Source organism: Vombatus ursinus, unplaced genomic scaffold, assembly GCF_900497805.2.
Source record: "Vombatus ursinus unplaced genomic scaffold, bare-nosed wombat genome assembly UNPS02014825.1, whole genome shotgun sequence".
NCBI lineage: Eukaryota > Metazoa > Chordata > Mammalia > Diprotodontia > Vombatidae > Vombatus > Vombatus ursinus.
In genome coordinates this window covers 12,475,378-12,501,830 of record NW_020954603.1, presented here as the reverse complement: position 1 = coordinate 12,501,830, position 26,453 = coordinate 12,475,378, and the positions used below count along the sequence as shown (strand labels likewise).

The following is a 26,453-nucleotide window of genomic DNA, read 5'->3' as shown; positions in this document are numbered from 1 at the left end:
TCATGTATAGAGAGGTCTCAGTGCCATTTTCTTTTTAAGTGAGACAACTATATTGTACAACTTTCTTTTGAGAAACTGAAACCCATTTGATTATTTCAGAGATGGCCCAATGCCTTTACCCCCAAACCAATGAGTTTTCCTGCACCAGGTAACATGACCATCAATGCGGTGCCAACAGTATCTAAAACTGGGGACCACCAAGAGGACTTGTCACTCTTATCATCCTTAATCTTTGTTTGTAAGTCCTCCATCTCTTTCTTCATTTCTTCAGCTTTCTCATTAAACCCTTCCTCCATCAGCTTCTTTTGTTCCTAAGAGAAGACAAAAGCACATCAGCATTGCACATTGGTTAGTCCTTGTTCCACCAAGAACCAGGCAGCTCTATGTGTTTCTCCTGCATAAGGTGTGAGCCCTAAGTAGATTAGAAGAGGGGAAATGGCACAGAGGATTTCTCTTCAAGGGACATTCCTGGGCAGTGAGAAAAATCATCGAAGGTCAGGCCTTCTCTGTAATGACTCATTACTTGTCCATTACTCGAGACAAGAAGCCGGACCTTAGGGCCAACGAAGACATCTGTAACAGTTGAATACAAGGCCAATTGATTTGGAATCATGGTCCTAAAAGGCGGAAGCTAGGTTGTACAGTGCTTGCCTTGGAGTCAGGAAGATCTGAGTTGGAATCCTGCCTCTGGCACTTAGTAGCTGAGATTGGAGTCATGTTCCTTAATCAATAATAGCAATTCCCCAGATTATAGTGAGGATAAAAATGAGATAATGTTTGCTTTGTAAACATCAAAGTCATATATCTTCAACATTATTCTCAATTCTCAATTCATAATCAAGTGACTCAGATATCCACATGTTTTAAAAAGGGCATAAAATACTATACAGAGAGTGACTTAGAATGGGCTCAAGTCAGCTTCAAAGTGGCTTGGCCCTCTGATCAACACTGAAACAAACGTGAATCTACATCTGCTGTCTCTATTACTAGCCTGGGCTGGCTCTGGCCCCATTCCAAGAGTTTAGGCAGGGCCTCCTCTACCCCATGGCCCTGTGGGTAGGGGCTTACTGATAATGGTCCTAAGAGAACCAGGTGAGCCACTGGATATGCTCTGGCCCCAGGACCCAGCAGTTGTGGGCTCAGGTAGGAGGATACAATTGACTCAGTCTGGGATACTTGGCATCATCCTAGCAGCCCCAAACCCCAGAGGACTCTGGAATTAGCTTCCATTGTCCATGGTTCTTAGGATTACAGATGACTCCACAGCAGCTTGGATTGTTGTAGGGTCTTTGTTGAGGACAGAGAAGCTTTGATGTGAATTCAGGGGCTTCAGTCAGAAGCAGGTGGGGGGAGACAGATCCAATCCAGTCCCCTCTGAGGTTTCCCTCTATGTGCTATGGTGTCAGAAGTACTAATCACAGGACCCGAAAGGTTCATGGCACTTTGTGCTTTTTAAGCCTTTTTAAAAACAGATGTTATGGAAGCTTTTTCCTACCACAGTTATGTACAAAGGGCCAGGAGAGTGGCTGGGTGCAGCACGCAATGGCCTTGTCCCCTGGGCTCGCTTTTGCTCCTGTGTCTTTCTTGGCCTCCTCTCCTTTGTATGAGGCAGCATGGTCCTGTTGACAGCCTTAGAGTCAGCAAGACCTGGATTCAAGTGCTACCTCTGACACATCCTGGCTGTGTGACCCAGGACAAGTCATTGACCCTCCTCAGTGCCCCCAGACATTCTCTAGGATGATGCGTACAGACAGGGTGGTGCTGACTGTACTGATAGGGGAAATCTTCTCACTGTAGTTATTTCAATCACTGAGGTCACAGGACCAGTTCACTCTTTCTTACATTTGCAAGAAAGAACCAAGGATTTGGGGATCAACATACTTGGGGGCCTTGAATTTAGCCCTCTACAGTGTTCAGAAAGGGCATCCCTTAGCAGATGCTATCTGAGACAAGTTTAGCAATGGAAGTAAAGCCAGGACTTTCTGACCTCAAGACAGAGAGGATCCTGGCAGAGATAATGCCAGAGATGGCTGACCAGGAAATAGAATTCAAAATACCCTTAAGTCTGAATGTACAAGTTATTTGGGATGGGCCTGGATCTTTGTTCCAAAGAGCTTGGTTCGTGGGTTCTGGAATCTCCTTCTGGAAAAAGGCCCATTCCATTGAGGCTCAGAGAAATTCATGGATTTCCTATGGGAGAAAAACCACTGAAGGATGTCCTCTAGACTGATGATTATATGTTAAGTTGTCTGCCTGGTATAAAAGAGAGGCAGCAGAAAAGTCTCTGGGCATTGAGGTTTTGCTTTAAACTAATTGTGTCTTTGGTTGACTAGAGAAACACAGACTTTGATAGGGGCTTGTGAACTTTGAGTCTCATAGGGTGAGGACCTGGAGAAGAACTTGGAAGTGGAGTAGACTTGCCTGGGCAGGTCACTGTGAGAACTGGGGGGATGCTCTATGAGTGACACACAAATCATGTGTGATCTGTACAACTATTCTGTGCACTTGGTGAGGCAGATGTGATTGACCTTATGTTAGAGGTGAGAAAATTGAGGAGGAGGAAAAGGCTCAAACCGAGATCTTCTGATGAGAAGTCCAGGGCCCTTTGCTTTCCACCATGTTGACCACATGAAGGCAAATTTGCCTTCCCACCATGTTGACCACATGAAGGCAAATTTGCCTTCCCTGTCCATCTGCCCATCCCCTTCCTGCCATGGTGCTGGGGTTGCTTCCTAAGCATGACCATTGATCCCAATCTCCATGTACCTTTAGTTTATGGTCTAGAATCATTTCCTGTTCTCTCAATATCTGGATCCTGCCTTCCTCATTCACTTGCCTCCTATTCATTCTTATATTTCTAGAATCTACATAATTATTTGGATTCTTTTTATTCCCTTAGAATATCAGCTCCTTGAGGGCAGGAAGGCATGTTAACTCTTGAAGGACAGGAAAGGCCTTTTGAAGAAGGTGAGATTTTAGCAGAGGTAGGAGGTATGAAGCAGAGCATTAATGGCAGAGGGGACAGCTAGTGGAAAGGCCTGGAGATCAGAGATGGCTTGTTGTGTCTGGGGAACTGCAAGTAAGTCAGTGTTGCTGAAACACAGCATGCAGGGAGGGCAGTAAAGTATAAGAAACAGTAAAGGTAGGAAAGGGCCAATTTATGAAGGGCTCTAAATGTTCCATGGAGGGATTCATACATGATCCTGAAAGTAACAGGGACTCATTGGAGGCTGAGGAAATTGAGGGGATGAGGAGAACAAGTGCTTGATTGTGGAAGTTGAGTGAGCCTCACTGACTGTATCTTGTGCCTTAATTCTGGAGCTGCTCAGTTCCATTTCTACTCAATTATGGGTCTAGTCCAAATTCTGTCTTGTGAGAAAACTTTACTGCATTATGGGGATAATTACATTATTTGAACCTAGCAGTGCATGACTACAAAGCTGGACCACCTCTACTTCCTATTTAGAGACCCTTGACCAAGGGTCTACGTTATACTGACCAGAAACTCAGTGAGATCCTACTGATTGATGCAAGGAATTTTCTCACCATTATGTATCTTAAGCTACCTATATTTTTTATCTGAAAAATACCCCTTTACTGATCAATCAGTTATTGTTTCCATGTTGTTTTGATTATATACCGACACTAGGGAAGAAGTGGGGCACTTCCTTTTCTGATTTCTGGCAATTTCATCTGTTCACTGTCTCTCAACTTGGAGAGTACCTAATCTTTCATCCAATTAGAAACCAAATCGCCTATTGTTTATTGTTTCTGTTTAATTAATTAGTCTTACTTGATTAATTATTTTTAATGTATAAAAGCTGTCTTTTTGTATGTGGGGTCCAGTGCCAAAGCTGAAGAAAGGGCCTGGTCCCAGTAGGTGGGGAAATTTTGATGTGTTGCTTAATAAATCTATTTGCTCAGAAGATTGAACCTTTGTTTCCTTAGTCATTTCGTCTTTTACCTGCCACCAAGTCACTGAGCATGGGGGTGACACATGCAGTTTCTCCTGAACTCAAAACCCAAACTGACTATGAAAAAGAGACTGGAAATGTTTACATTTCTCTTTTCTTCATTAGTCCCAGAAAGGCAGAGTTGAGAATGTCTGGGGGAGTAGCACTTTATGACCTGCTGGATTTTACAGTCATGATCACAGTTGCTGTTACAAATCCAGCAGGGACTGGGACAGTAGAGAAGAAGGAATCCCAAGTATTTCAGGAACATCTTCATGTCACACTGAGGGCCTTAGGGAAATTTTGTTCCAAACCCACCAAATCCCTGCATGACTAGGTCATCATACTCCATCCCCCTCTACCTTCCATGGCCTTCTCTTGTTCAGTGAGGGCTTGATCTGTCTGCAGGATGGATTCTTCTGTCATTGCAAGTGACTGTAGAAACCTTTGGAGGACCTCATCTGCCTGGACAAACACACAAGACAGGCACACAGCATTTTCCCCAGACCATGTCAGATGCTGAGAAGGGCAAACCCTCTGTGGTGGGAGCAATTAGGCTAGAACTGGGGGGGGGGGGGGAACCTGCAGCCTTGAGGTCACACATGACGTTACTTAACTTTAAAATGAACAAATGGTAGGGGAAGCTAGGTGGTGCAGTGGATAGAGCATCAGCCCTGAAGCCAGGAGGGCCTGAGTTCAAGTCTGGTTTCAGACGAGCATAATACGTACTAGCTGTGTGACTCTGGGCAAGTCACTTAACTGCAATTGCCTCACCAAAAAAAAAAAATAATAACAAATAGTTTTCATTTTTTGAAACTATTAAGTACAGAGTAGTTAGATTTTTACAATGTAATGTACATTTATAAAGAATGTGTAAATGAAGTTTCTTGAATGCAGCCTTATTTGATTACAGTTAAATTAATGACATGAAAAGGTTCCCTCCCCCTGGGCTGGAATATTCTTTTCCTTAAAAGATATTGAACACATTTTGGGAACATGATTGACTCAGGAGACTATTGATATGACTACTTGTCAGTGTGTACCAAAAGGCCAGGCCACAAAGAGGTTCAGCTATGAGCATCTCATTTCACTCCAAGCTTGAACCTGAGGTACTAGGCCAGCCTGCATCAGGCCTGCTCTGTTATGGCCCTTATATGACTTAGCTTCCTAAATTCCAAAGCATATTCTCTAGGCAGGAAGAAGAGATTTCCGTCAAGAACTTCTAGCTGAGATGTGAACTAAAAAGCCAACAGTGTCTAGACATTCTCCTCTTGGGTGATTATTGGTAGGAGAAAGTCAGTGCTCAAACACCCAGTGGGATCAATGGAACCCTCCTTGCACTGTCACCACTGCTGGCCTCTAGGTCTTTGCTCACCTTTACCCCTTTCCTGGGAACTTGATGGTAATTGTTCATCATTTTTTCTCTTTCTTTCCTGTAGAGCCTGTAACCCCCTGGCACAGAGAAGGTGCCTTGAGAAATGGCTTCCGTAAGGGTCTGAGAGAGGTCCTCAAGCTTAGTTTGACAATATTTGGTTGATTCTTCCTCATTTTGATGGATGAAATCATCCTTCTTGGATTCTAAGATTTGCTGCCAGTGAAATATAGAGAGAGAAAGACAATCATGGGAAAGGAAGAGATGTAACAGCAGTAATAATAACAAATGATGCTTGACATAATGCCTCAAAGGCTATCAAAATGTTTTACTTGCCCTATTTCATTGTGGAGTGAATGAGAGTCTAAAGAAACTGTTGAGAGAAGGTCTACCTGCTTTTGTTTTTTTGCGGGGGGAAGATGTATAGTGGAGTAGAATAAAACCCAAACCCTGACCTGGGAACTGGGAGACGTGGGGCCTGGTTTTAAATCTCCTACTCTATAACTCGGTCATCATAGAGAAGTCACCTATCTTCTCTGCAACCAGAAGCCCTCACTCTCCAAATGAGGTGATTATATCAAATGATCCTCCACATCCCTACCAGTCCTGAAGCCTATAATAATGGTTCTCCCTTTTGGGCAAATCCAACTGAGTGCTACAACATTAAGTAAGACTGAAAAGACATTTGAACTGGCAGGAGATGCTCCTAGAAGGAATCTGAGGGTGCTTGGGGTGGGAAGGTATATAGAGATGAGTGAGTCTGTGAGTTTGAGAAAAAGTGCAGTGTGCTCTGAGAGAGCCATGATAACATCTATTTACCAAGTGAGCATCTTTTCATGACAAGTGAGATTCAGGCCTTCATGCCTCTAGCTCTCTAGAGAGATCAGGCTCTTCTCTCATGAGCTGGGAATACAGACCCCAAGGTAAAAAAAGAGTCTGACCAGTCTCTAGGTATCACTCAGAAAAGAGAGCTAAGAGGAAGGATAAATAGCTGAGAGAACATACCACCAGTTCTTTCTGGAACTTGTGTGTGTCATCCTTGAAAGAATGCTTCATGAAAATTGAGATGGCTTCTTTCTCACAGTCTGTATGCAGGTTTAGCAGGTCCTGGAGGGTTTCTGTGGGGAAGTCCACCTTCAGCACCATCTGCTCTACGTAATGGTTGGTAGCTTTTTGAATGGCAGCGGGATTCTCAGTCTCAGCCAATGCCAGCACTGCATTCTCCAGGCAGGGAATGGCTCCACTAGAGATTGTCTTCACATAGGTCTCCAGCAGCTTTCCCAACCCTGGTAGACAAGATGGAATGGAAGATGAGGCAGAAAGCAACCTTCTTTCAATTTGGTCCAAGCATTGTTATCTAGTAGAACCCATGCCTGGCCAAAAATCTCTGACAATATTGTTAGCCATTATAGCCAATCACTATTAGCTAATTTTGACTTAAGAAAAGAATATGATGAGTCAAGACAGCCTCTTCTCCTTTTTAACAATTTAAAAGATTAGGAAGTCTCAGTTATTTAATCACACCTAAATATACCTCTTGGCAAATTCTTTTTATTTCTCCTAATTTTCACCTGTAGGATCAAGGATAGTAAATCTAAGCATTCTTCCAAGGACTCATTCTTGTGTGAACTTCTGTCCTTTCACTGATTCTAGTTGTCTTGTTCTGGCAATGTTTGACCTTGTCTATATCTTTCCTAAAGTGTTATGCCCAGAACTGAACACAGAATACCATATGTTGTCTAACTGGAGCTAAATAAAGCAAAGAGAAGAGTTACTTCACCTATTCTCAACAAGGAAATCTTGAATAATTTTACATTTGAGACTACTGACTCATATTGAACTTGTAATTCAAGAAATTCTCCAGATCTTTTCCCCAAGAACTGTTGTTTATCCTTATCTCTCTTAACCTCTCCTTAAGTAGATTTTTATACCCAAATGGAGAACTTTGAATTTATTCTATGTTTCCATTATCCATTTAGAGTCATTGATTTAGCCTGCCAGGATAACGCTGTATCTTATTTCTTTCACTTGCTGTATGTTATAAGTTCCATGCCATCTGTACATTGGATTCCATTCACATGTTCTATAACTTTGTCGATGTTATTGAAAAAGTTTTAAAGCTCTGAAGCATGGCATTATAGACTTCCCTTCAATTTGACTTTAAGCTTTTAAGGGCTATTTTGGGGGTCTGGTCTTTCAATATGTTCTGAATCTACCTAACAGTATTATCATCTATATTTCTATCTTGTTCATAATCATAGCATGACACACTGTTAAATATCCTCTTGAAATCTAACTATGGTAATTTGACACTATTCCTCTGATCTACCTCAGTCCAGTTACGGTGTCTAACAAGGAAATTTGCTTAATCTGATGGATTTCAGTGACCACTGATTCCTGTTCTTTGTGCTCACAAACCATCCTCTTAATGATATGCCAGAAATACAAGTCAAAGTCACTGGTTTATAGTTTATTAACTCTACTTGATTCTCCTTTGGAAAATTAAGGGAATTGCTTTTCTCTACTCTTGTGGCTAGTCTCTAATGGATATTTAATCTCCATCAAAGAACATTGACTGTCTCAGAGTGTATATTTCTGGGGATTTATAAACTGAAAGACAGGGAAATGAACATAGAAACCCATGCTTACAGGGAGAATAATATAAAAAGTTTACAATATCTGTACAAATACAAAGAAATAAGGAACACATATCCAATCTCAATCAAATATGCAGTGGGGCAAAGGAAACTCACGATTCCCATTAACCACAATGCCGCCCCTAAGGGTCTTGGGTTTTGCATTGGAAAAGATGTAAGAGCAGAAGTTGTCTGCCTGATCCTTGAATGCAGGCTCCAGCTGGCTTTCATGGACATCTTCAAGATGCGCTAAGAGTGACTTCTTATTTGTTGGACGGTCAAAGGTGAAACACTTCCGTTTTGGAAAGAATTTTCTGATGCACTCTCGTGGAAGGTTGGCTGCTGCAACTTTGAGGTTCTTACCTGAGGGACAGGAAAACAAAGATCATGACAAGATACAGGAGTAATACAAGGGGTTGATGAAGATGCCCAAGACTGGGGATTGCTTTATTGAAGTTTTCATGTATGCAGGACTCTTCTCCCTGTTGCCTTTTCTTTTTGGAACCTGTAGCTCCCTGCAGGCTTCTGGTCTGACAGTACCTCCCACAGAGGTCCTTGCTGATCCCTGCAGCTCTTTAGTTCTTTCTACCTCTCTTGTCCCTCACAATTGTTCTGGATATGTTTTTATCTGCCTGTCTTTTACATGTTTTCTCCCACTAGCATGTAATCTTTTTGAGGGGAGTTATTATATTTTTATGCCCCTATGCCCAGCACCTAGCATAGTCTGTCAGGTAGAGGAAATGTTTAATTAATGCCTTTTGATGAGAATGAAAGGGATTCATTGTCAAACATGATTTTGAGACATTTTCAGTGACGTTAGTATCCCTGCCATCAAGGAGTTACTAGCCTACAATGAAAATAGGGTATAATAAGAGGTTTGTACATTTAAATATATAACACATTATGAAGCATGTTAGAAGGAGAAAGGTTACTATAGAGCAATGACAGAGTTGAATGGAAGCATCTGATAGTCAGAAATCTTCAAGACAAGCAAGCAAGATATATTTGAGAGAGATATAGCAAGTCTTTCTCTAGAATTCTCCAGGGGAGAAACCCTCTGTCCTCACTAGCTAATGAATGTATAGTTAGGGTATTTTTAGAGATGTTGGAGTCCAAACTCTTCATTTTACAGATGAGGAAGCTGAGGCTCAGAGACATTGAATGACTTGCTCAAAGTCCCATAGGCAGTAAGCAGCCAAAGCTAAAATTTACACCGAGGGCCTCTGACTACAAATGCCCATTTCCTTTCTGTTGTATTTCATAGCCTATGCCTATCTTTTGTTATCAAAAAGGTCTATGCAGGGGCAGCTAGGTGGCACAGTGGATAGAGCACTGGCCCTAGAGTCAGGAGGACCTAAGTTCAAATCTGATCTCAAACCAAACACTTGATACTTACTAGCTGTGTGACCCCGGGCAAGTCATTTAACCCCAATTGCCTTGCCAAACAAAAAAAAAATAAAAGCAAAAAAAAGAAAAGAAAGGTCTATGCTATTAGTAGAGAGGAAGAATTCCTCAGGCTGTGAGGTTAATAGAATAACCCTTAAATAAAGTTATTCTCTTTCATTGAATTTTCATGCTCACCAACCAACTGCAGGACACATAGAAATATCTCCGTCCTTTTGTAAATTCTTACGATACAAATCCATCACAGAAGTTGGCAAAAGTCAGTATCTCAGGGACTATCCCCCTTTGGGAAAGGTCACTAGATTATGGAAATCCTGAACTACAAAAAAGAGATCAACTGACTCTGAATAAAGCCATGATAACCATAATAGCTTTCAGTCTCCAATCCTCTAGTCCATGAGATTCAAAAGAATAAGCACCAGGAACAAACAGCTAAGCTCCAAAGAAAAGGAAAAACATTTGGTATCATTTCTGCTATACTGCTCAGGGCCACCATGTGCACAATATAGATTCCTAGTAAATTACCTTTACTGAGTTTCAAGGCATTTTCCAGGTACTGATCTGAGGTGATGGGGTGGCCATCTAGCTCAAGCTCCAGGGTGAAATCCCGCACGGTCCACACAAAGTCTGGAAAGAAGCCCACAAACTCTGCTGAGTCTTCTCCTCCAAGAGCATCAGGTGAGGATTTGACCTTGATTAGTTCTGTCAGCTCTGTTACATATCTAAGATCATGGATAAGGAAAAGGAAACACCTGCCAGTCTCACCACTTCCTAATTCTACTTGTGGAATCTTCTCTTCCTTCCACTGAGTTCTCTCCCCCACTTTCCCTTCTGTACTCATGGGATTTCAATCACAGATGTAAAAGGAGAAAGGAAGAGCTTTTCAATGGAGTCCCTGATCAACTTGATGCATTCTTCAATCAACTTAGTGAGACCGCTTTTCTCATCATAATTCCTGATTGCTATAATATTAGAACAGAAACACCTGTATGAAACCAGCATTTATTAAGTGCTTACTACGTATAAGGCATTGTTCTAAGTACTGGGTATACAAATAAAGTAAAAGGTGGCAGCATGAATAGAGCACTGTACATGAAATCAGCAACATTCATCTTCATGAGTTCAAATCTGGCATCAGACACTTACTAGCTATGTGACCCTGAGGAAGTCATTTAATCTTGCTTCCCTCAGTTTCCTCATCTACAAAATGAGCTGGAGAAGGAAATGGCAAAACCACTCCAGTATTTCTCCCAAGAAAACCTCAAATGGGGTCACAAAGAGTCAGACAGGACTGAACAACAGAATATATTCTCTGCTCTCAAGGAGATCACATTCTGATGGGGGAGATAACATGTAAACAATTATGAACACAGTACACACACATGTGCATTTACACACATATACATTTACGGATATATCTGTGTATGTATATCAATATTGATAGTTATATAAATATGTAATGTAAAGATCAGGTAATCCCTGAGGGAAGGCAGTAGTATCGAGATACTGGGAAAAACTCATTGGTGAAGGTGAGATTTGAACTGAGATTTGGAGTAAACAAGGGAAAGTAGAAAATGGAAGAGAGGAAGGAGAGATTTCCAGGCATGAAGGACAGTCAGTCAAAAGGCACCAAGTGAGGAGATGGGGTGTCAAGTAAGGGGAACAGCAAGAACACCAGTGTGGTTTCATGGTAGAGTACAAGGAAGATATAATGTGTAAAAAGACTGAAAATGTAGGAAAGGGGCTATAAGAGCCAAACAGAAATTTTTGTATTTCATCCTAAGGTTAGTAGGATGTACTAGAATTTATTAAGTAGATAGTGGAGTGACATTGTCTAATCTGTGCATTATGAAAATTACATTTGGAGGCAGAGCTAGGATGGCAGAGTAAAGGCAGGGACTCACCTGAGCTCTCCCCCAAACCCCTCCAAATACCTTTAAAAATGACTGTAAACAAATTCTGGAGCAGGAGAACTCACAAAAAGACAGAGTGAAACAAATTTCCAGCCCAAGACAACTTGGAAGGTTGGCAGAAAGGGTCCATGGCACTGGGCTGAGAGAGGAACACAGTCTAGCATAGGCCATGCCAGCATAGACCAGGGCCCAGTAGACTCAAAGCAGGCCTTGGGGGCAACTGAATCACTGGCAGCAGTGATGGTTTCCAGACCTCTCAGTCCACAGACACCAAAGATGACTTGGAAGGTTGGCAGGAAAGATCTATTGCTCCTGGGAGAGAGTGGAGCACAATGTAGCACAGGCTATGCCAGCACAGCACAGTTCCCAGCAAACCAGGAGCAGGTCCTGGGAGTGACTGAATTTGCAACAGTAGCAGCAATGGCTACTTCAGGAGCTCTCAGCCCACAGATGGTAAAGGGGCTGAACAACTGGTCAGAAGGAGATTACAGGGGTCTTTTTGCTAGCACTGAGCAGGACTCTGCTGCTTTGCCCATACTCAGATCTAGGTCACAGTGCTGGGTGGCAGTCCCAGGGTGAGAAGGAGCACTAATATAGCAGAGCTTGCAGCAGCAGTGGAGAAGGGACCTTCCTCACAGTGCCAGGGCAGAAAAGTGTGCTTGTGGTCACTTGCAGACCAGATCACAGGCGAAGAAAGTAGTAAACATCTCTCCTTAGTTCATACCACATTGGAACAACTGAAAACTTACAGGTCCCTAGATGTGTCTCTGAAAACAGCTGCACAAAACCCTTGAAGTTTAGGACAATGCACACTCCAACTTGGAAACAGAGTCCTACTTTAACAAAGAGTTAAGGGGCAGGTAGGTGGCACAGTGGATAGAACATCGGTCCTAAAGTCAGGAGGACCTGAGTTCAAATCCAGCCTCAAACCAAACACTTAACACTTACTAGCTGTGTGACCCTGGGCAAAAAATAAAAAACAGAAACAAAGAGTTAAAGGTCAACTAATAGGCAGGGAAAATGAGCAAACAACAGAAAAAAAAACCCTCTTACTACTGAAAGTTATTATGGTGATAAGGAAGATGAAAACACACAGTCAGAAAAAGACAACAAAATCAAAGCTCCTACATCCAAAGCCTCCAAGAAAAATATGAATTGTTTCAGGCCATGGAAGGGTTCAAAAGGGATTTTGAAAATCAAGTAAGACAGGCAGAGGAAAAATGGGAAAGAGAAATAAGGGTGATGCAAGAAAATCATGGAAAAAGTCAACAGCTTGCTAAAGGAGACCCAAAAAAATACTGAAGAAAATAACACCTTCAAAACAGACTGGACCAAATGGTAAAAGAGGTCCAAAAAACCAATAAGGAGAAGAATGCCTTAAAAAGCAGAAATAGCCAAATGGAAAAGGAGTTCCAAAAGCTCACTGAAGAAAATAATTCCTTAAAAATTAGAATGGAGCAAATGGGAGCTAATGACTTTATGAGAAATCAAGAAACAATAAAACAAAACCAAAAGAATGAAAAAATAGAAGACATTGTGAAATATTTCATTGGAAAAACAACTGACATGGAAAATAGATCCAGGAGAGATAATTTAAAAATTATTGGACTATCTGAAAGCCATGATCAAAAGAAAGAGCCTAGACATCATCTTTCAAAAAATTATCAAAGAAAACTGCCCTGATATTCTAGAACCAGAGGGTAAAATAGAAATTGAAAGAATCCACCAATCACCTCCTGAAAGAGATCCCAAAATGAAAACTGCCAGGAATATTATAGCTGAATTCCAGAGTTCCCAGATAAAGGAGAAAATATTGCAACAGCCAGAAAGAAACAATTTAAGTATGGTGGAGCCAGTCAGGATAACAACAGATTTAGCAGCTTCTACATTAAAGGACTGGAGGTCTTGGAATATGATGTTCCAGGGACCAAAGGAGCAAGGATTACAACCAAGAATCACCTACCCAGCAAAACTGAATATAATCCTTCAGGGAAAAAAATGAATATTCAATAGATAGAGGACTTTCAAGCATTCTTGATGAAAAGATCAGAGCTGAATAGAAAATTTGACTTTCAAATACAAGACTCAGGAAAAGCATAGGGGCAGCTAGGTGGCACAGTGGATAGAACACCGGCCCTGAAGTCAGGAGAACCTGAGTTCAAATCTGGCCTCAGACCAAACACTTGACACTTACTAGCTGTGTGACCCTGGGCAAGTCACTTACCCTGAATTGCCTAAAAAAAAAAGCATAAAAAAGTAAATAGGAAAGAGCATAAGGGACTTAATAAGTTTAAACTGTTTACATTCCTACATGGGAAGATGATATTTGTAACTCATAAAATCTTTCTCATTATTAGTGTAGTTAAAAGGAGTATATGTAGACAGAGGACACAGGTGTGAGTTGAATATGATGAGATGATGTCTAAAAAATAAAATTAAGGAGCAAGAGAGGAATGTACAGGAAGAAAGAAAAAGGGAGGGGCTGTAATGGGGCAAATTATCTCATATAAAGGAGGCAAGAAAAGGCTTTTACAGTGGAGGGGAAGGGGGGAGTTAAGAGGGAATGAGTGTTCTCATCAGAATTGGCTCAAAGAGGAAATAGTATACGCACTCAATTGGGTATAGAAATCTATCTTACCCTACAAGAAAGCAGGAGGGGAAAGGGATAAGAGAAGGTGGAGTGATAGAAGGGAGGGCAGATTCAGGGAGGAGGTAATCAGAAGCAAAACACTTTTGAGGAGGGACAGGGTGAAAGAAGAGAGAGAATAGAATAAATGTGGGGAATAGAATGAAGGGAAATATGGTTAGCCATAGTAACTGTGAAAAAAAAATTGAAGAAAGTTTATCTGATAAAGGCCTCATTTCTCAGACATATAGAGAACTGAATCAAATTTATAGAAACAAGAGTCATTCCCTAATTGAAATACAATCAGTTTTCAGATGAAGTAATCAAAGTTATCAGCAGCCATATGAAAAAATACTCTAAGTCACTATTGATTGGAGAAATACAAATTAAAACAATTCTGAGGTACTACCTCATATCTATCATATTGGCTAATTGGATAGAAAAAGGTAAATGACAAATGTTGAGGGGATTTGAGATTAAAAAATAAGACTTGTTGAAGTTGTAAACTGATTCAACCATTCTGTAGAGCAATTTGGAACTACGCCCAAAGGACCAGAAAACCGCACATAACTGTTTGCTAGATCCGTATCCTGAAGGAGAAAAAAAAAGGGAAAGGATTTTTATGTACAAAAATATTTATAACAGCTCTTTTCTGAGGGTAAAGAATTAGAAGTTGATGGCTAAATAAGTTGTGGTATGTGATTATGGTGGAATACTATTGTACTATAAGAAATGATGAGTTGGATACTCTCCTAAAAATCTGGAAAGACTTGCATGGGGTGATGCAAAGTGAAATATACTGTGTAGGCAATAGAGAAGCAGCCAATAGATAGGGAGAGATTGAAGATTAGTGAAAGAGTGAGAATGATACAAAGGATAACTTGTTAGAAAAGACAGGATGAGATGGAATCAATGGAGCATGTAAGGGGTTTGCTTTGGCAAAGAAAGGGGCCAACTCTTAATGTGAGAACGAAGTGAAGGATGGGATGTAGAGAAACACATAGGAGTGATGTGAGATGAAGAAGAGGGGAGAAGAAGAGGCTTGGCAGTGATAAGGCAGAGAGAGAGATGGGATGACCGAGATATTTCAGAATTCTTGAACATGGAAGTGTAATACTTATGTACAAAGGGGAGCTCAACCAAGGTCCACCCAAAGCTCCATGTGTGGACCTAGTGCCAGACTGTCATGTGAGGATCAGCTAGTCTTGGTTGGGAACATTGACCCCCAAAAGTTGGCCACCTAGAGACATGTATTTCTGGGCAAAATAACTCAAGATGACAGCTCCTAAAGTATGGAGAGCTTGTCATCTGTCCTGGTCAGAAAACAACTGCATTGATTCTGTCATGGATGTTCTGAAGTTCTGAAAGGATACTGCATCTGCTCCAAGGCCTGGTGGTTGATGGTGCTCACGCTGTTGTAGACAAAAGTGCTGCTCAGCAGGATGGCCAGGGCGAAGATCCAGGAGTCATTCTTGGAGTCACCCTACAAAACAGATTATGTCAACAGGCCTGCTTATCTATGAGTGCAAGAGATCAATCCTTCTTAGGTCAGGCAGAGACAGGGAGGAGAATTGAGTAAGCAGAACTTCATTGATTTGATTTACCTTTTCCACGTCTCCAAGGCCCTCAGTATCAAGCAGAACTAAGGCATGGTCTGGTTTGCTGGGGTGAGGGACGCACCACATCCAGATGCCCTTTGTGTGAGACTGCACGGTGGAGCCAAGGGAGAAGCCTGCAAGGGAAGGTTGAGACATGAGGTCCCAGGGAGGCAGGGAGCCCAGAGACTGCAGCAACCAAACTCCTAGGTCCTAAAGGGAGAAGATGGGGAGCTCCCCAGTGGGGAAAGAATGAGAACGAGGATCATAGTTAGCATTTGTGCAAGCACGTTTTATGTGTGTTCTCTCCTTCTGCCTTCACAGTAATGCTGTGAACTAGGTGTTTCTTTTATCTCCATTTCACAGAGAAGGAAACTGAGACTGAGGGAGGTAAATTACTAGGCCTGGGTCACACAGCCACTGAGCAGCTGAGGCAACTTTCACACTCAGGTCCTCCTGGTTCCCACATTATCCAATATCAGCAGCTAGGAATGGAGGAATGCATGCATTCTGTCCACACTGTGGGATTAGACTTGGGATTTAAGATCTATGGTAAAGGTGGCAAACAAGTTCAATGAGAGTTTCAGGTGTGCCTGGAGATATCATCTTTCTTAACAGTATTAGCCACACCCAAGGCTCCAAAAAGTTTAGACCAACTCCAGAAACCTGAGCTTAGAGAATGAAGAGCAGCCCAGAGGAGAGCATCATGGGAGTGCTGGGAGAGAGCAAGGAAGGACACAGGACAGCTGTGGGACCCTGGGCAAGTCATTGAATCTCTATGAGCCCTCCCCCACCCAGCCCCCAGGAAACTTTCTAAGACCTGAAGTGACAGAGAAAGAGCTGATCTACATGAGAAGTAAAGTCTGTACTGCAGGAGTCACAGGACAGTAATGCACACACACACACACACACACACACACACAGTACAACAATGAGATGATACCTCAGAATCAAGTCAGCTTCAGTTTTATTCTGACTCTGTTCTTGCATGAACTAACAATATCTTTCTCTAATAAGGAGATGGAAGCAAAGGAAACAGGCATTTATTAAATGCCTACAGTATACCAGGCACTGTGCTAAGGAATTCACAAATATTTCATTTGATTCTGATAACAGCCCTACGGCATAGATACTCTTGTTATACCCATTTTACAGTTGAGGAAGATGAGGCAAACCAAGATCAAGTGACTTGCCCAGGATCACACTGTGAGGCAGTCAATTAAACTTAGGTTGTGACTCCAGGTCCAACTTTCTACACACTTTGAGGGCTTGTCCAGAATGCCCATAAACCACAAGTCTGCAGAAAGGTAGTACTTCTCCTTGACTACTTTGTAACCCCAAATGCTTCCCTCTTGAGGAAAATTATCTTTCTTTTTACTGTTTTCTTTCATTTAACTTTTGATAGGTATTGGTTTGTTGATATTTATTTTATTACTATTATTTGCATTGTTTTAAAACATTGTTATTGTTTGAGGTCTATAGTTTCTGTACTCATTGGGTGGCCAAGTTTACCCTGACTTTTTCCAGTAGAAAAGCAGGGGTGAGCCTAGAGGAGTCTTGTACAATTATTTGTTGGATTTGAGTGTGAACACTAGAAGTACCTAGCTATTGTAGGCTTGAATCCTTAGAAAGGATGCTGGTTGGGGATGCCTACTCATTGTGTGGAGACACCAGTGAAAGGTTTTTACACACAACATGAGATATTTTAGAGGGATGTGAGGTACTGGGAAAGTTTCCTGGAACTCAGGGATTTTGTCATGTTTCAAGATGAAATGATGGGGGCGGGGAGGCTATAGCCCTAGCTACCACAACCACCAATTGCTGACCATCTATCACATTTGGGCAAGTAAGCCAAGGAGGCCTGTGAACAGCAGTATGCCCCAGACCATTAGACCTCCTGACAGTCTGGCCAGTGAATCCAGCAATTCAACTCTCTCCCCAGAGAGAAGAGGCCCTTCATCCTTATTGCTACTAACAAAATTGTTGACCAACTGCCCCTCACAGGATTGGAAATCCAGCCTCGGTGCATCTGTTAGACATCCTGAGCAGAAGTCAAGATATGCCAGGAGTATCAAATCATCACGTCCATCTTGATCATTACCTCCTATCAGACCTTGGTAGAGAGAGCTCAAATTCTTTCTCCCCAAACCTCTAGGAACAGGAGCACCTTTGACCTCTAACCCTAAAGGTTAAACTTGTTGATGTTGTTCAGGGCTTACTTTGCACATAGCATCCAATAAAGTCGATTATAAATACATTTCAGAACACAAGGCACAATGTGGTATACTGTAGAAAGACGTGACTCTAGCATAAGAGGATCTGGGTTCAAATTTTGTCCCTATTATTTATAATCTGTGTGACACGGGTCAAATCACTATGCCTCTCTGGGGCTCAGTTTCCTCAATGGTATAAAGAGGAGGCTGAATTAGATGTCCTCTGTGTTCCCTTCCAGCTCTGTGTAGATGATCCCATGAGAACACTCAGTATGATGAAAATGCTTCCTTTTGTGATCTGGCTGCTCTGATTACTCACAGGAGTAAGTGACAACCGCATTCTCAGACTGACATAATGTAGAGTAGAGGCGATAATCCTGAGGGGATGCAGGGCTAGCAAGAGGTAAGAGACACAGCCACTAGGAGACAGGCAGCCAGGGGACAGCAAGCAGGGACAGGACACTTTAATTTTTAAAGAATTGCAAACATGCTTAATACTAGAGCCTTTGGGTCTCTATGTCATGAAGATATTTGTTGTGGAGTGATTTAATTTACAAGTATCACAGTGTAAGATCTAAGCCCTGGTGGACACTCCATCTCCTGACTCAGTCTCTCCCACTTGGAATTCTCCCCCCCCCTCACCTCTGTTTTTTGGCCTCCCTATTTTCCTTCAATTCTCAGCTAAACTTAAGTGAGAAACTTCTCTGGATCCATTTAATGCTAGTGCCTTTCCTCTAATGATTATCTCCAATGCATCTTGTATAGATCTCATTTGTACACAGTTGTTTGCATGTTGTCTCCCCCATTAGACTGTGAATTCATTGAGAGCAGGGATTGAGTTTTCCTTTCTTTGTATCTTCAGCACTTAGCAGAGTTTCTAGCACATAGTAGGCACTTAATAAATACTCGTTGACTGACTAGAAAGCAACAGTAAACCAGGGGCCAATTTTTAAACCTTCATTAGGTCTCATACATAACTTGTACCAACTCTAACACTGTGGCATGATAACCTCCGAAATTAGGCTCCTGGAGACTAGTACTCCACTTACCTGTGTTCTTTCCTGCCAGTCTGTTCATCAGGTAGGATTTTCCAGTACGGTACAGGCCAGCAATAGCTACCACCATCACTGGATTGCTAATGGAACTAAGAATCCGTAGGGCTTGCTGGTTTACCATCAGCTCTTCATTCTTGTTTTCTACCAGACATATGGGGGCCTCCATGGGCTCTGCTGATGCCATGGTCACCTGTAAATGCAAAGGAGCCCCTTAGACAGAAGTGAAGGTGCAGAATTCACACAGTCCTCAACTGAGACTGCCTAAATGAGTGGGATATTAGTAACAGCACAAGAGAGGATGCTCTGTGCTTGTGGAATTCTGCTCCTGCCAGAACTGGCAACGGCAGGTAATAATGTTGATGATACTAATGCCAATGATAATAATTACTTTTACATGGTGCTTTAAGAGTAACAAAGCACTTTACAAATATTATCTTATCCTCATAACAAATCTAGGAGGTAAGTATAATTATTTTTCCCAATATTACAGATGAGGAAACTGAGGCAATTTCTAGGGTTTAAAAATAAGTCTTCTTGACTCCTGGCCCAGCTCTCTATCCACTGCATCGCTAAACTGTCTTGACCAGCTCTTCTGTCACTTCATTCTTGATTCCTGTGGCTGTCACATAGGAAAAATGTTCCAATCTTTGAAAGTCCCATCCTGGAAGTTTCTACCTAATGCAATAATCATGTTCCTTTGCATTATGTTGGTCCACGTTCACAGTGGCCATGGCCACGCATTGGTGTGAGAGAGGGATAATATGGGACAGTGTCTAGGGCAAATCCTTTGAGATAAATAGTTTTCTATTAGTGCCTGGTACCAGCCACGACTTTGGGATGATTTCTGTCCACCCCTCCCTTCCCCCACCTACCCTGAAGTTTCTGATTACTGCTTCAAATTCTGTTTCCTGACTCCTGCTTTTTGCTCTTAATGTGTGGACACCAAGGAGCTCTTTGATTTGACTGTGGCATGGCACTGTTCTTAATCATTGGCATCGTGGCAGAGTGGATAAAGAGCTGGTCTGGGAGTCAAAAAGACATAGATTAAATATTGTCTCTGAAACAACCTGAATTTGTGACCCTAGGCAAATCACTTAACCTGCTGATGGCCCATGGCTAACTTTATAAGATTATAAATTGCAGAATAGTTGTAGCCCTACATGGGTAGAGGGAATTTCATCCCTAGGAGACTATTGCACAAATGAAACTTTAGATCCTTACTCCCCCCCCAAAAAAGACAATCAAACTAATCATTTTGGGTGGAAGTCACCCAATTCTTCAATAGACAACAAAGATACCAAATTCTGACCTCATTAAAGAAATACAGAACCAGCCCCTCAGTGGCTGCTCTGACAATGCCTGAGACTCTGGCCACCCTCAATCCCTGCAGGTGAGGACTCTGGTGTAGTGCAGCTAGACCCTAGGCCTTGAGCCCCAGCTGAAAACAACCCTTACAGAACTAGTTCAGTTGTAAAGAACATTACAGTCCTTTCTGGGAGCCAGGAAATGAGGCCAGGAGCGGGGACAGTCACCCTCTCTGCCTCCCAGGGTCATCAGGGATTCTTTCTGCCTGGTGTGTAGATGTTTTCCCTGGGTTTCTAGTCCAATGTAGATAGAGAGCCTGTGGATCTTTACTCCTGGAGAATTCTACAGCTTAGGCCAAGTCAGCCTTCACTGTGTCACACCTGGAGGATAGGCTGTCCTCCATATCAACCCCAACCTCATAAGATATAGTGCCTATTAGATAATTTAGAGCAATGCAAGGAGACTTTCCCCATTTCTGTTGGATTGGAAATAGCTAACATCTGGATATTCTGGGTCAAGAGAGGACAACAAAAAGTGGCAAGATATGCCGTTCCCTAACATGGGACTTGGTGAGGCCATGTGGCAAGTTGGATATAGGGCTGGACCTGGAGTCAGGAAGAGCTGGGCTCTCATCCTGTCAGCCACACCTCCCAGCTGGGTGACCATGGACTTAAGGTCTCTGCACCTCAGGTTCCTCTTCTGTGCAATGGGCACAATAGCAAAGTGCCTACTTCACTGGGTTATTGTGTGGCCTAAATGAGATGATTCCTCTAAAGCACTTAGTGAACCTTAAAGGATAATTCAGATGCCAGCTAGAGTTACTCCTCTTTGTGCTTTTCCTACTCATTCTTTTAAGGTTCAGCTTGAACTGCTGCTATTGACTTATTACTGTCTTGTGGTGGTGGTATTGAGCACTGGCGGTTAAGAGATGATCCATTGGAGAAGGAAATGGTAAACCACTCTAGTATCTTTGCCAAGAAAACCCTATGGACAACTGGTCTATGGGGTCATGAAGAATGAACAACTCAACAACAACAACAACCACAAAAACAGCAACAACAACTCTTGCTCAAGCAGCAGCGTCCCCGTATAGAATCCAACCTTTGGAAGGAGCAAAGTCCTGGCAATCCTCCCAGAATTCTCCTAGCAGCCTGCTGAACAGCAGCGAGCCCACAGAGCCCAAGGGGCCCAGGGCGAGGGCCGTCCCTGCTGCCCATGCCCCAAGCACCACCCAGGAAGGAGCAGGGCCATCCTCACAGGGGTCCATCCAGCACTGGGGGTAAAGAGGATGCGCCTCACTCCCTCTACACCTGTCTCCAGGCTGACAGCTACAGTCCACCCAGAGTATTCTGGGAACTCACACTGCCCTGCTCCTCAGCAGTACAATTCCCAGCTGATGTAGACTCCGGGGCCTTTGCAAACCTTATAGATTCTGTCTTCTCCCAGCAAGAACAAATGCCTCTGCCATTGAGATTGTCCAGATGATAGAGAACCCGGCCCTACATGCCTGAAATCCAATTCTAGTGTGGTTTCCACTCCACTAGGCTGAGAATCATTGATTCCACATCTCTAGGAGACCTCAAGACATCGTGTGGTCCCGTGCCTTGCCTGTAGACACATAACATTTCATCTCTACTTCTACTAGTGAGAAAAGATGAAGTGAAAATAAGAGATAACTTGAAAATAATCCATACCTTTTCAAGAAGGCTTCAAGCCAAGTTGTTTATAAATGCTTTCACAAGTTCTCTCTTTCTCTCAGCTCTTCCCTTATTTGGTCTTTCCTCTCCTCTCTTCTTTCTGTTGCTTTTCAAAGTAATTCTGTTATTTATAGTAAGACAGAAAGGGTGGGAGGGACAAGAGAAATTGAAACCAAAAGCAACTCTTGCTATTTCTAACTCTCTAAATCTAGAATGGGAGACTAAAGCAGGTATGTGAGTGTAGTGTATGAGAAATGAGGCAAATGCCTAATTATTCCTCAGATGTGAGGTCTTCAACAGAAGTATTTTCTAATGCCAATCTCAAAAAGAACTTACATGTCATTTGTACCTACCAAGAGAAACAGAGAGGCCAAGGTCTTATAGTGCAAATTCTTTAGGTAGGTGACCCAGGTCACTTCACTAGGTCGATAGAGTATCCCTGATTTTTGGCATTAAATAAATGTTAACATGTTGTAAGGGAAACTGAGGAGATCCTCCCCAGCCCCTCTCATGACCGCCTCACGACCTGACATAAGGAATGTAATTTAAAGTTAGTATGCGTGACTGGGAGCTCCAAGGGAACAGAGTGTCAGAGAACAAACTATGTTACCAGGGCGGAACAACTCTTATCTCAAGGAAAACATGTACGTGCTGAAGGATCTAGTCTGTCCTTGGATACGTACATAAAAAATAGGCATCTGGAGCTTTGGCCAAGTTACATCTTTGTTCTAAGGTTGTTTTCCCGTGGTTTACATAGATATAAAAAGGGGCATTTGGGAAAGGGACTTTTGGAGGTCTTTGCTTCAGAGATGGGGATGCCCACTCTGTTGACTTTTATTCTTTCTTTGTTTTATTTCTATTCTTTGTTCTATTTTGATTATCATTCACTGGATCGTATGCATATGTACATTATTTTTATTCCTATTTCTCTACCGCCTTAAGCATTATCAAATAAACCCAATTACTTGTTAACTTCTTATCGAGTGCGTGTCATTGTGTCTCAAGGTCCAAACCTAAAGTGAAAGTACTGCACAGTCCATAATCCTTTTCAATTACACATGTCAAAACCTCTTTTCTGCTGGCATTTAATTTAATGCCATGTGTATCAGACCAAGGGTAGCTAGGATGAGTAGTGCATAGAGTGCTAAACCTGGAGTCAGGAAGACTCATTTTTCTGAGGTTAAATCTGGCCTCAGACACTTACTAGCTGTGTGACGCTAGGCAAGTTACTTAACCCTATTTGCCTCAGTTTTTTTCATCTGTAAAATGAGCTGGAAAAGGAAATAGCAAGCCACTCTAGTACCTTTGCCAAGAAAATCCCAAATAGCGTCACAAAGAGTTAGACGTGACTGAAACAACTGAAAACAAAGCAACAATAACAATACCAGACAAAATCAATGGACAAAGATTTCTCACCTGAGAGAATCATGGAGAAGCACAGGGACAAATTTATGTATTGTCATCTCTGAAGCAAGGCCAAGGGACTTGTCTTCCATCATCTAAAACATATTTAGAGTCATATCCTGCCTGGTGAACATCAGCTTTACTTTTTAATACTTGGGTGAATTAGAAGCAGAAAAAGCACACACAAACACACACACACACACACACACACACACTCAGACACACATATAGGGAGGTCTGAGTGCCATTTTTTAGGTAGAATAACTATATTCTATAACTTTCTTCTGAGAAACTAAAACTCATTTGATTATAACAGTAAATGGCCTAAAGCCATTGTCCTACACTGGCTAATAGGACCCCAAATCCACTTCTAACAGCATCTAAAATAGGGGACCACCCGTTGGCAACTGTACTCTCAACAGACTTAATGCTTGTTTGTAAGCCCTCCATCTGTCCCTTCATCTCTTCATCTTTCTCATGAAACCCTTTCTCCATCAGCTTGGGGTTTTTTTGGTGGGGGTTATTAATAAATTTATTTATTTTTAGTTTTCAACATTTACTTCCACAAGATTTTGAGTTCCAAATTTTCACCCCATCTTGCCCCTCCACCCACCCCAAGATGGCATGCATTCTGAATACCCCTTCCCCAAGTCTGCCTTCCCTTCTATCTCCGCCCCCCACTTCTCTTGTCCTCTTCCCCTTCTATTTTCCTGTAGGGCAGGATGGACTTTTGTACCCCATTTCTTGTATTTCTTATTTCCCAGTTGCATGTGAAAACTTTTTTTTAAATGTGTTTTAAAAACTTTGGGTCCCAAATTTTCTCCCTTCCTCTCTTCCCACCCACCCTCATTGAAAAGGCAAGCAACCCCATATAGGTTATACATGTGCAATTATGCGAAACACTTCCATAGTAGACATGCTGTGAAAAACTAACTCTATTTCCCTTAATCCTATCCTGTCCTTCCCCCATTTATTCCATTCTTTCTTTTGACCCTGTCCCTCCTCACAAGTGTTTGCCTCTGATTACCCCCTTTCCCAATCTGCCCTCTCTCTATCATTCCCCTGCTCTCTTGTCCCCTTCTCCCCCTATCTTCCTGTAGGGTAAGACATATTTCCATACCCAATTGAATGTGTATGTTATTCCTTCCTTAAGTCAAATCCTATGAGAATAAGATTCACTCATTCCCTCTCACCTTCCCCATTTCCCCTCCACTGTAAAAGCCTTTTCTTTTCTGTTTTTTTTCTTTTGAGATGGTTTACCCTATTCTACCTCTCCCTTTCTCTTTCTCCTAGTATAATCCTCTCTCACCCCTTAATTTTATTCTCCAGATATGACCCTTTCATCATCAACTCACCCTGTGCCATCTATCTATCTATCTATCTGTCTATCTATATCTATATCTATCTATCTATCTATCTATCTATATGTATGTATATATATATATATATACATACATATAATTTTTTCCCTCCAACTACCCTAATACTCACAAAGGTCTCATGAGTTACAAATATCATCTTTCCATGCAGGAATGTAAACAGTTCAACCTTAATAAGTCTCTTATGATTTCTCTTTCCTGTTTACCTCTTCTATTCCACTTGAGACTTGTATTTGAAAGTCAAATTTTCTATTCAGCTCTGATCTTTTCATCAAGAATGCTTGAAAGTCCTCTATTTCACAGAATGACCATTTTTTCTCCTGAACAATTATACTCAGTTTTGCTGGGTAGGTGATTCTTGGTTGTAATCCTATCTCCTTTGCCCTCCGGAATATTATATTCCATGCCCTGCAGGCCCTTAGTGTAGAAGCTGCTAAATCTTGTGTAATCCTGATTGTGTTTCCACAATACTTGAATTGTTTCTTTATGGTTGCTTATAATATTTTCTCCTTGACCTGGGAACTCTGGAATTTAGCTACAATATTCCTAGGAGTTTTCCTTTGGGGATCTCTTTCAGGAGAAGATTGGTGGATTCTTTCCATTTCTATTTTGCCCTCTGGTTCTAAAATACCAGGGCAGTTTTCCTTGATGATTTCTTGAAAGAAGATGTCTAGGCTCTTTTTTTGATCATGGCTTTCAGATAGTCCAATAACTTTTAAATTCTCTCTCCCAGATCTATTTTCCAGGTCAGTTGTCTTTCCAATGAGACACTTCACATTGTTTTCTAATTTTTCATTCTTTTGGATTTGTTTTACAGTGTCTTGATTTCTCATAAGGTCACTAGCTTCCAATTGCTCTATTCTAATGTTTAAGGAAGTATTTTCTTCAGTAATCTTTTGGACTTCCTTTTCCATTTGACCAATTTTGCTTTTTAGGGCATTCTTCTCCTCATTGACTTTTTGGACCTCTTTTGCCATTTGGGTTAGTCTATTTTTTAAGGTGTTATTTTCTTCAGTATTTTTTTGGGTCTCCTTTAGCAAAGCTATTGACTTGTTTTTCATGATTTTCTTGCATCTTTCTTATTTCTCTTCCCAGTTTTTCCTCTACTTCTCTTACTTGCTTCTCAAAATCCCTTTTGAGCTCTTCCAAGGCCTGGGACTGATTCATATTTTTCTTAGAGGCTTTGGATGTAGGAGTTTTGACTTTGTTGTCTTCTTCTGGTTGTTTGTTTTGATCTTCTTTGTCACCAAAGTAAGATAATACAGTCTGACTCTTTTTGCTCTCCTTACTCATGATCCCAGCCAATCACTTGAGTTTTAAACTCTTTGTTAAGGTAAGAGTCTGCTTCCAATGTGGAGAATGTACTGTCCCAAGCTTCAGGGGTTTGTACAGCTGTTTTCAGAGATACTTCTAGGGACCTGTAAATTTTCAGTTCTTCCAAGGTGCTATGATAAGGGGTGAGGTGTTTCCTCTCCACCACCACCACAAGCTCCACCACACCAGCACTCCTCCTCGCCCCAGGACTGCCCCTCAGAACTGTGACCCAGATCCAAGCACGGGCAAAGCAAGAGATTCCTGCTTCAGCACTGGCAAAGAGATCCCTCCAATCCCCTTCTGATTAGCCACTCGACTCCCCCTCAGGCTGTGGGCCAGAAGCTCAGGAGGCAGCCTCTGCCGCGCTAGGGACTTGCGACTGAGACCTAGCTTCTTCTCTCAACACAGTCACAGACTTTTCCCACTGACCTTCTAAGTTGTCTTTGGCCTTCCTGGGTTGAGAAGTCTGGAAACTGCCACAGCTGCCCATGATTCAGTCCTCTGAGGCCTGCTCCAGGGTCACTGCAGCCTGCACACCCACACAGAGCTGCGCTCCTCTCCCTGCCCGGCACGATAAACCTTTCGGA

General features: G+C 42.1%; 1 protein-coding gene across 1 annotated transcript; it reads right to left on the bottom strand.

Annotated features, from left to right (window-relative positions):
* LOC114024866 (guanylate-binding protein 6-like) lies at window positions 1-22,255 on the bottom strand. The gene is made up of 12 exons (XM_027838077.1): window positions 22,123-22,255; window positions 21,767-21,890; window positions 18,762-18,957; window positions 15,509-15,636; window positions 15,278-15,387; window positions 9,891-10,087; window positions 8,079-8,324; window positions 6,331-6,611; window positions 5,329-5,541; window positions 4,316-4,418; window positions 2,767-2,864; window positions 1-311 (listed from the first exon to the last, which is right to left on the bottom strand). The coding sequence occupies exons 3-12, from the start codon at window positions 18,949-18,951 to the stop codon at window positions 96-98; spliced, it is 1,782 nt and encodes a 593-aa protein (XP_027693878.1). The 5' UTR covers window positions 18,952-18,957; window positions 21,767-21,890; window positions 22,123-22,255; the 3' UTR covers window positions 1-95.
* Window positions 22,256-26,453: the final 4,198 nt, after the last annotated feature.

Bases quoted from the DNA above. Each gene is read 5' to 3' on its own strand.
- LOC114024866 (XM_027838077.1), bottom strand. From the start codon at position 18,951: ATGGCATCAGCAGAGCCCATGGAGGCCCCCATATGTCTGGTAGAAAAC. The intron at 6,612-8,078 runs GTGAGTTTCCTT...CTTGTCTACCAG, and splicing joins CATTGTGGTTAATGGGAATC to GGTTGGGAAAGCTGCTGGAG. The intron at 2,865-4,315 runs GTAGAGGGGGAT...ATAATTATGTAG, and splicing joins ACAAGAGAAGGCCATGGAAG to ATTCTAGAAATATAAGAATG.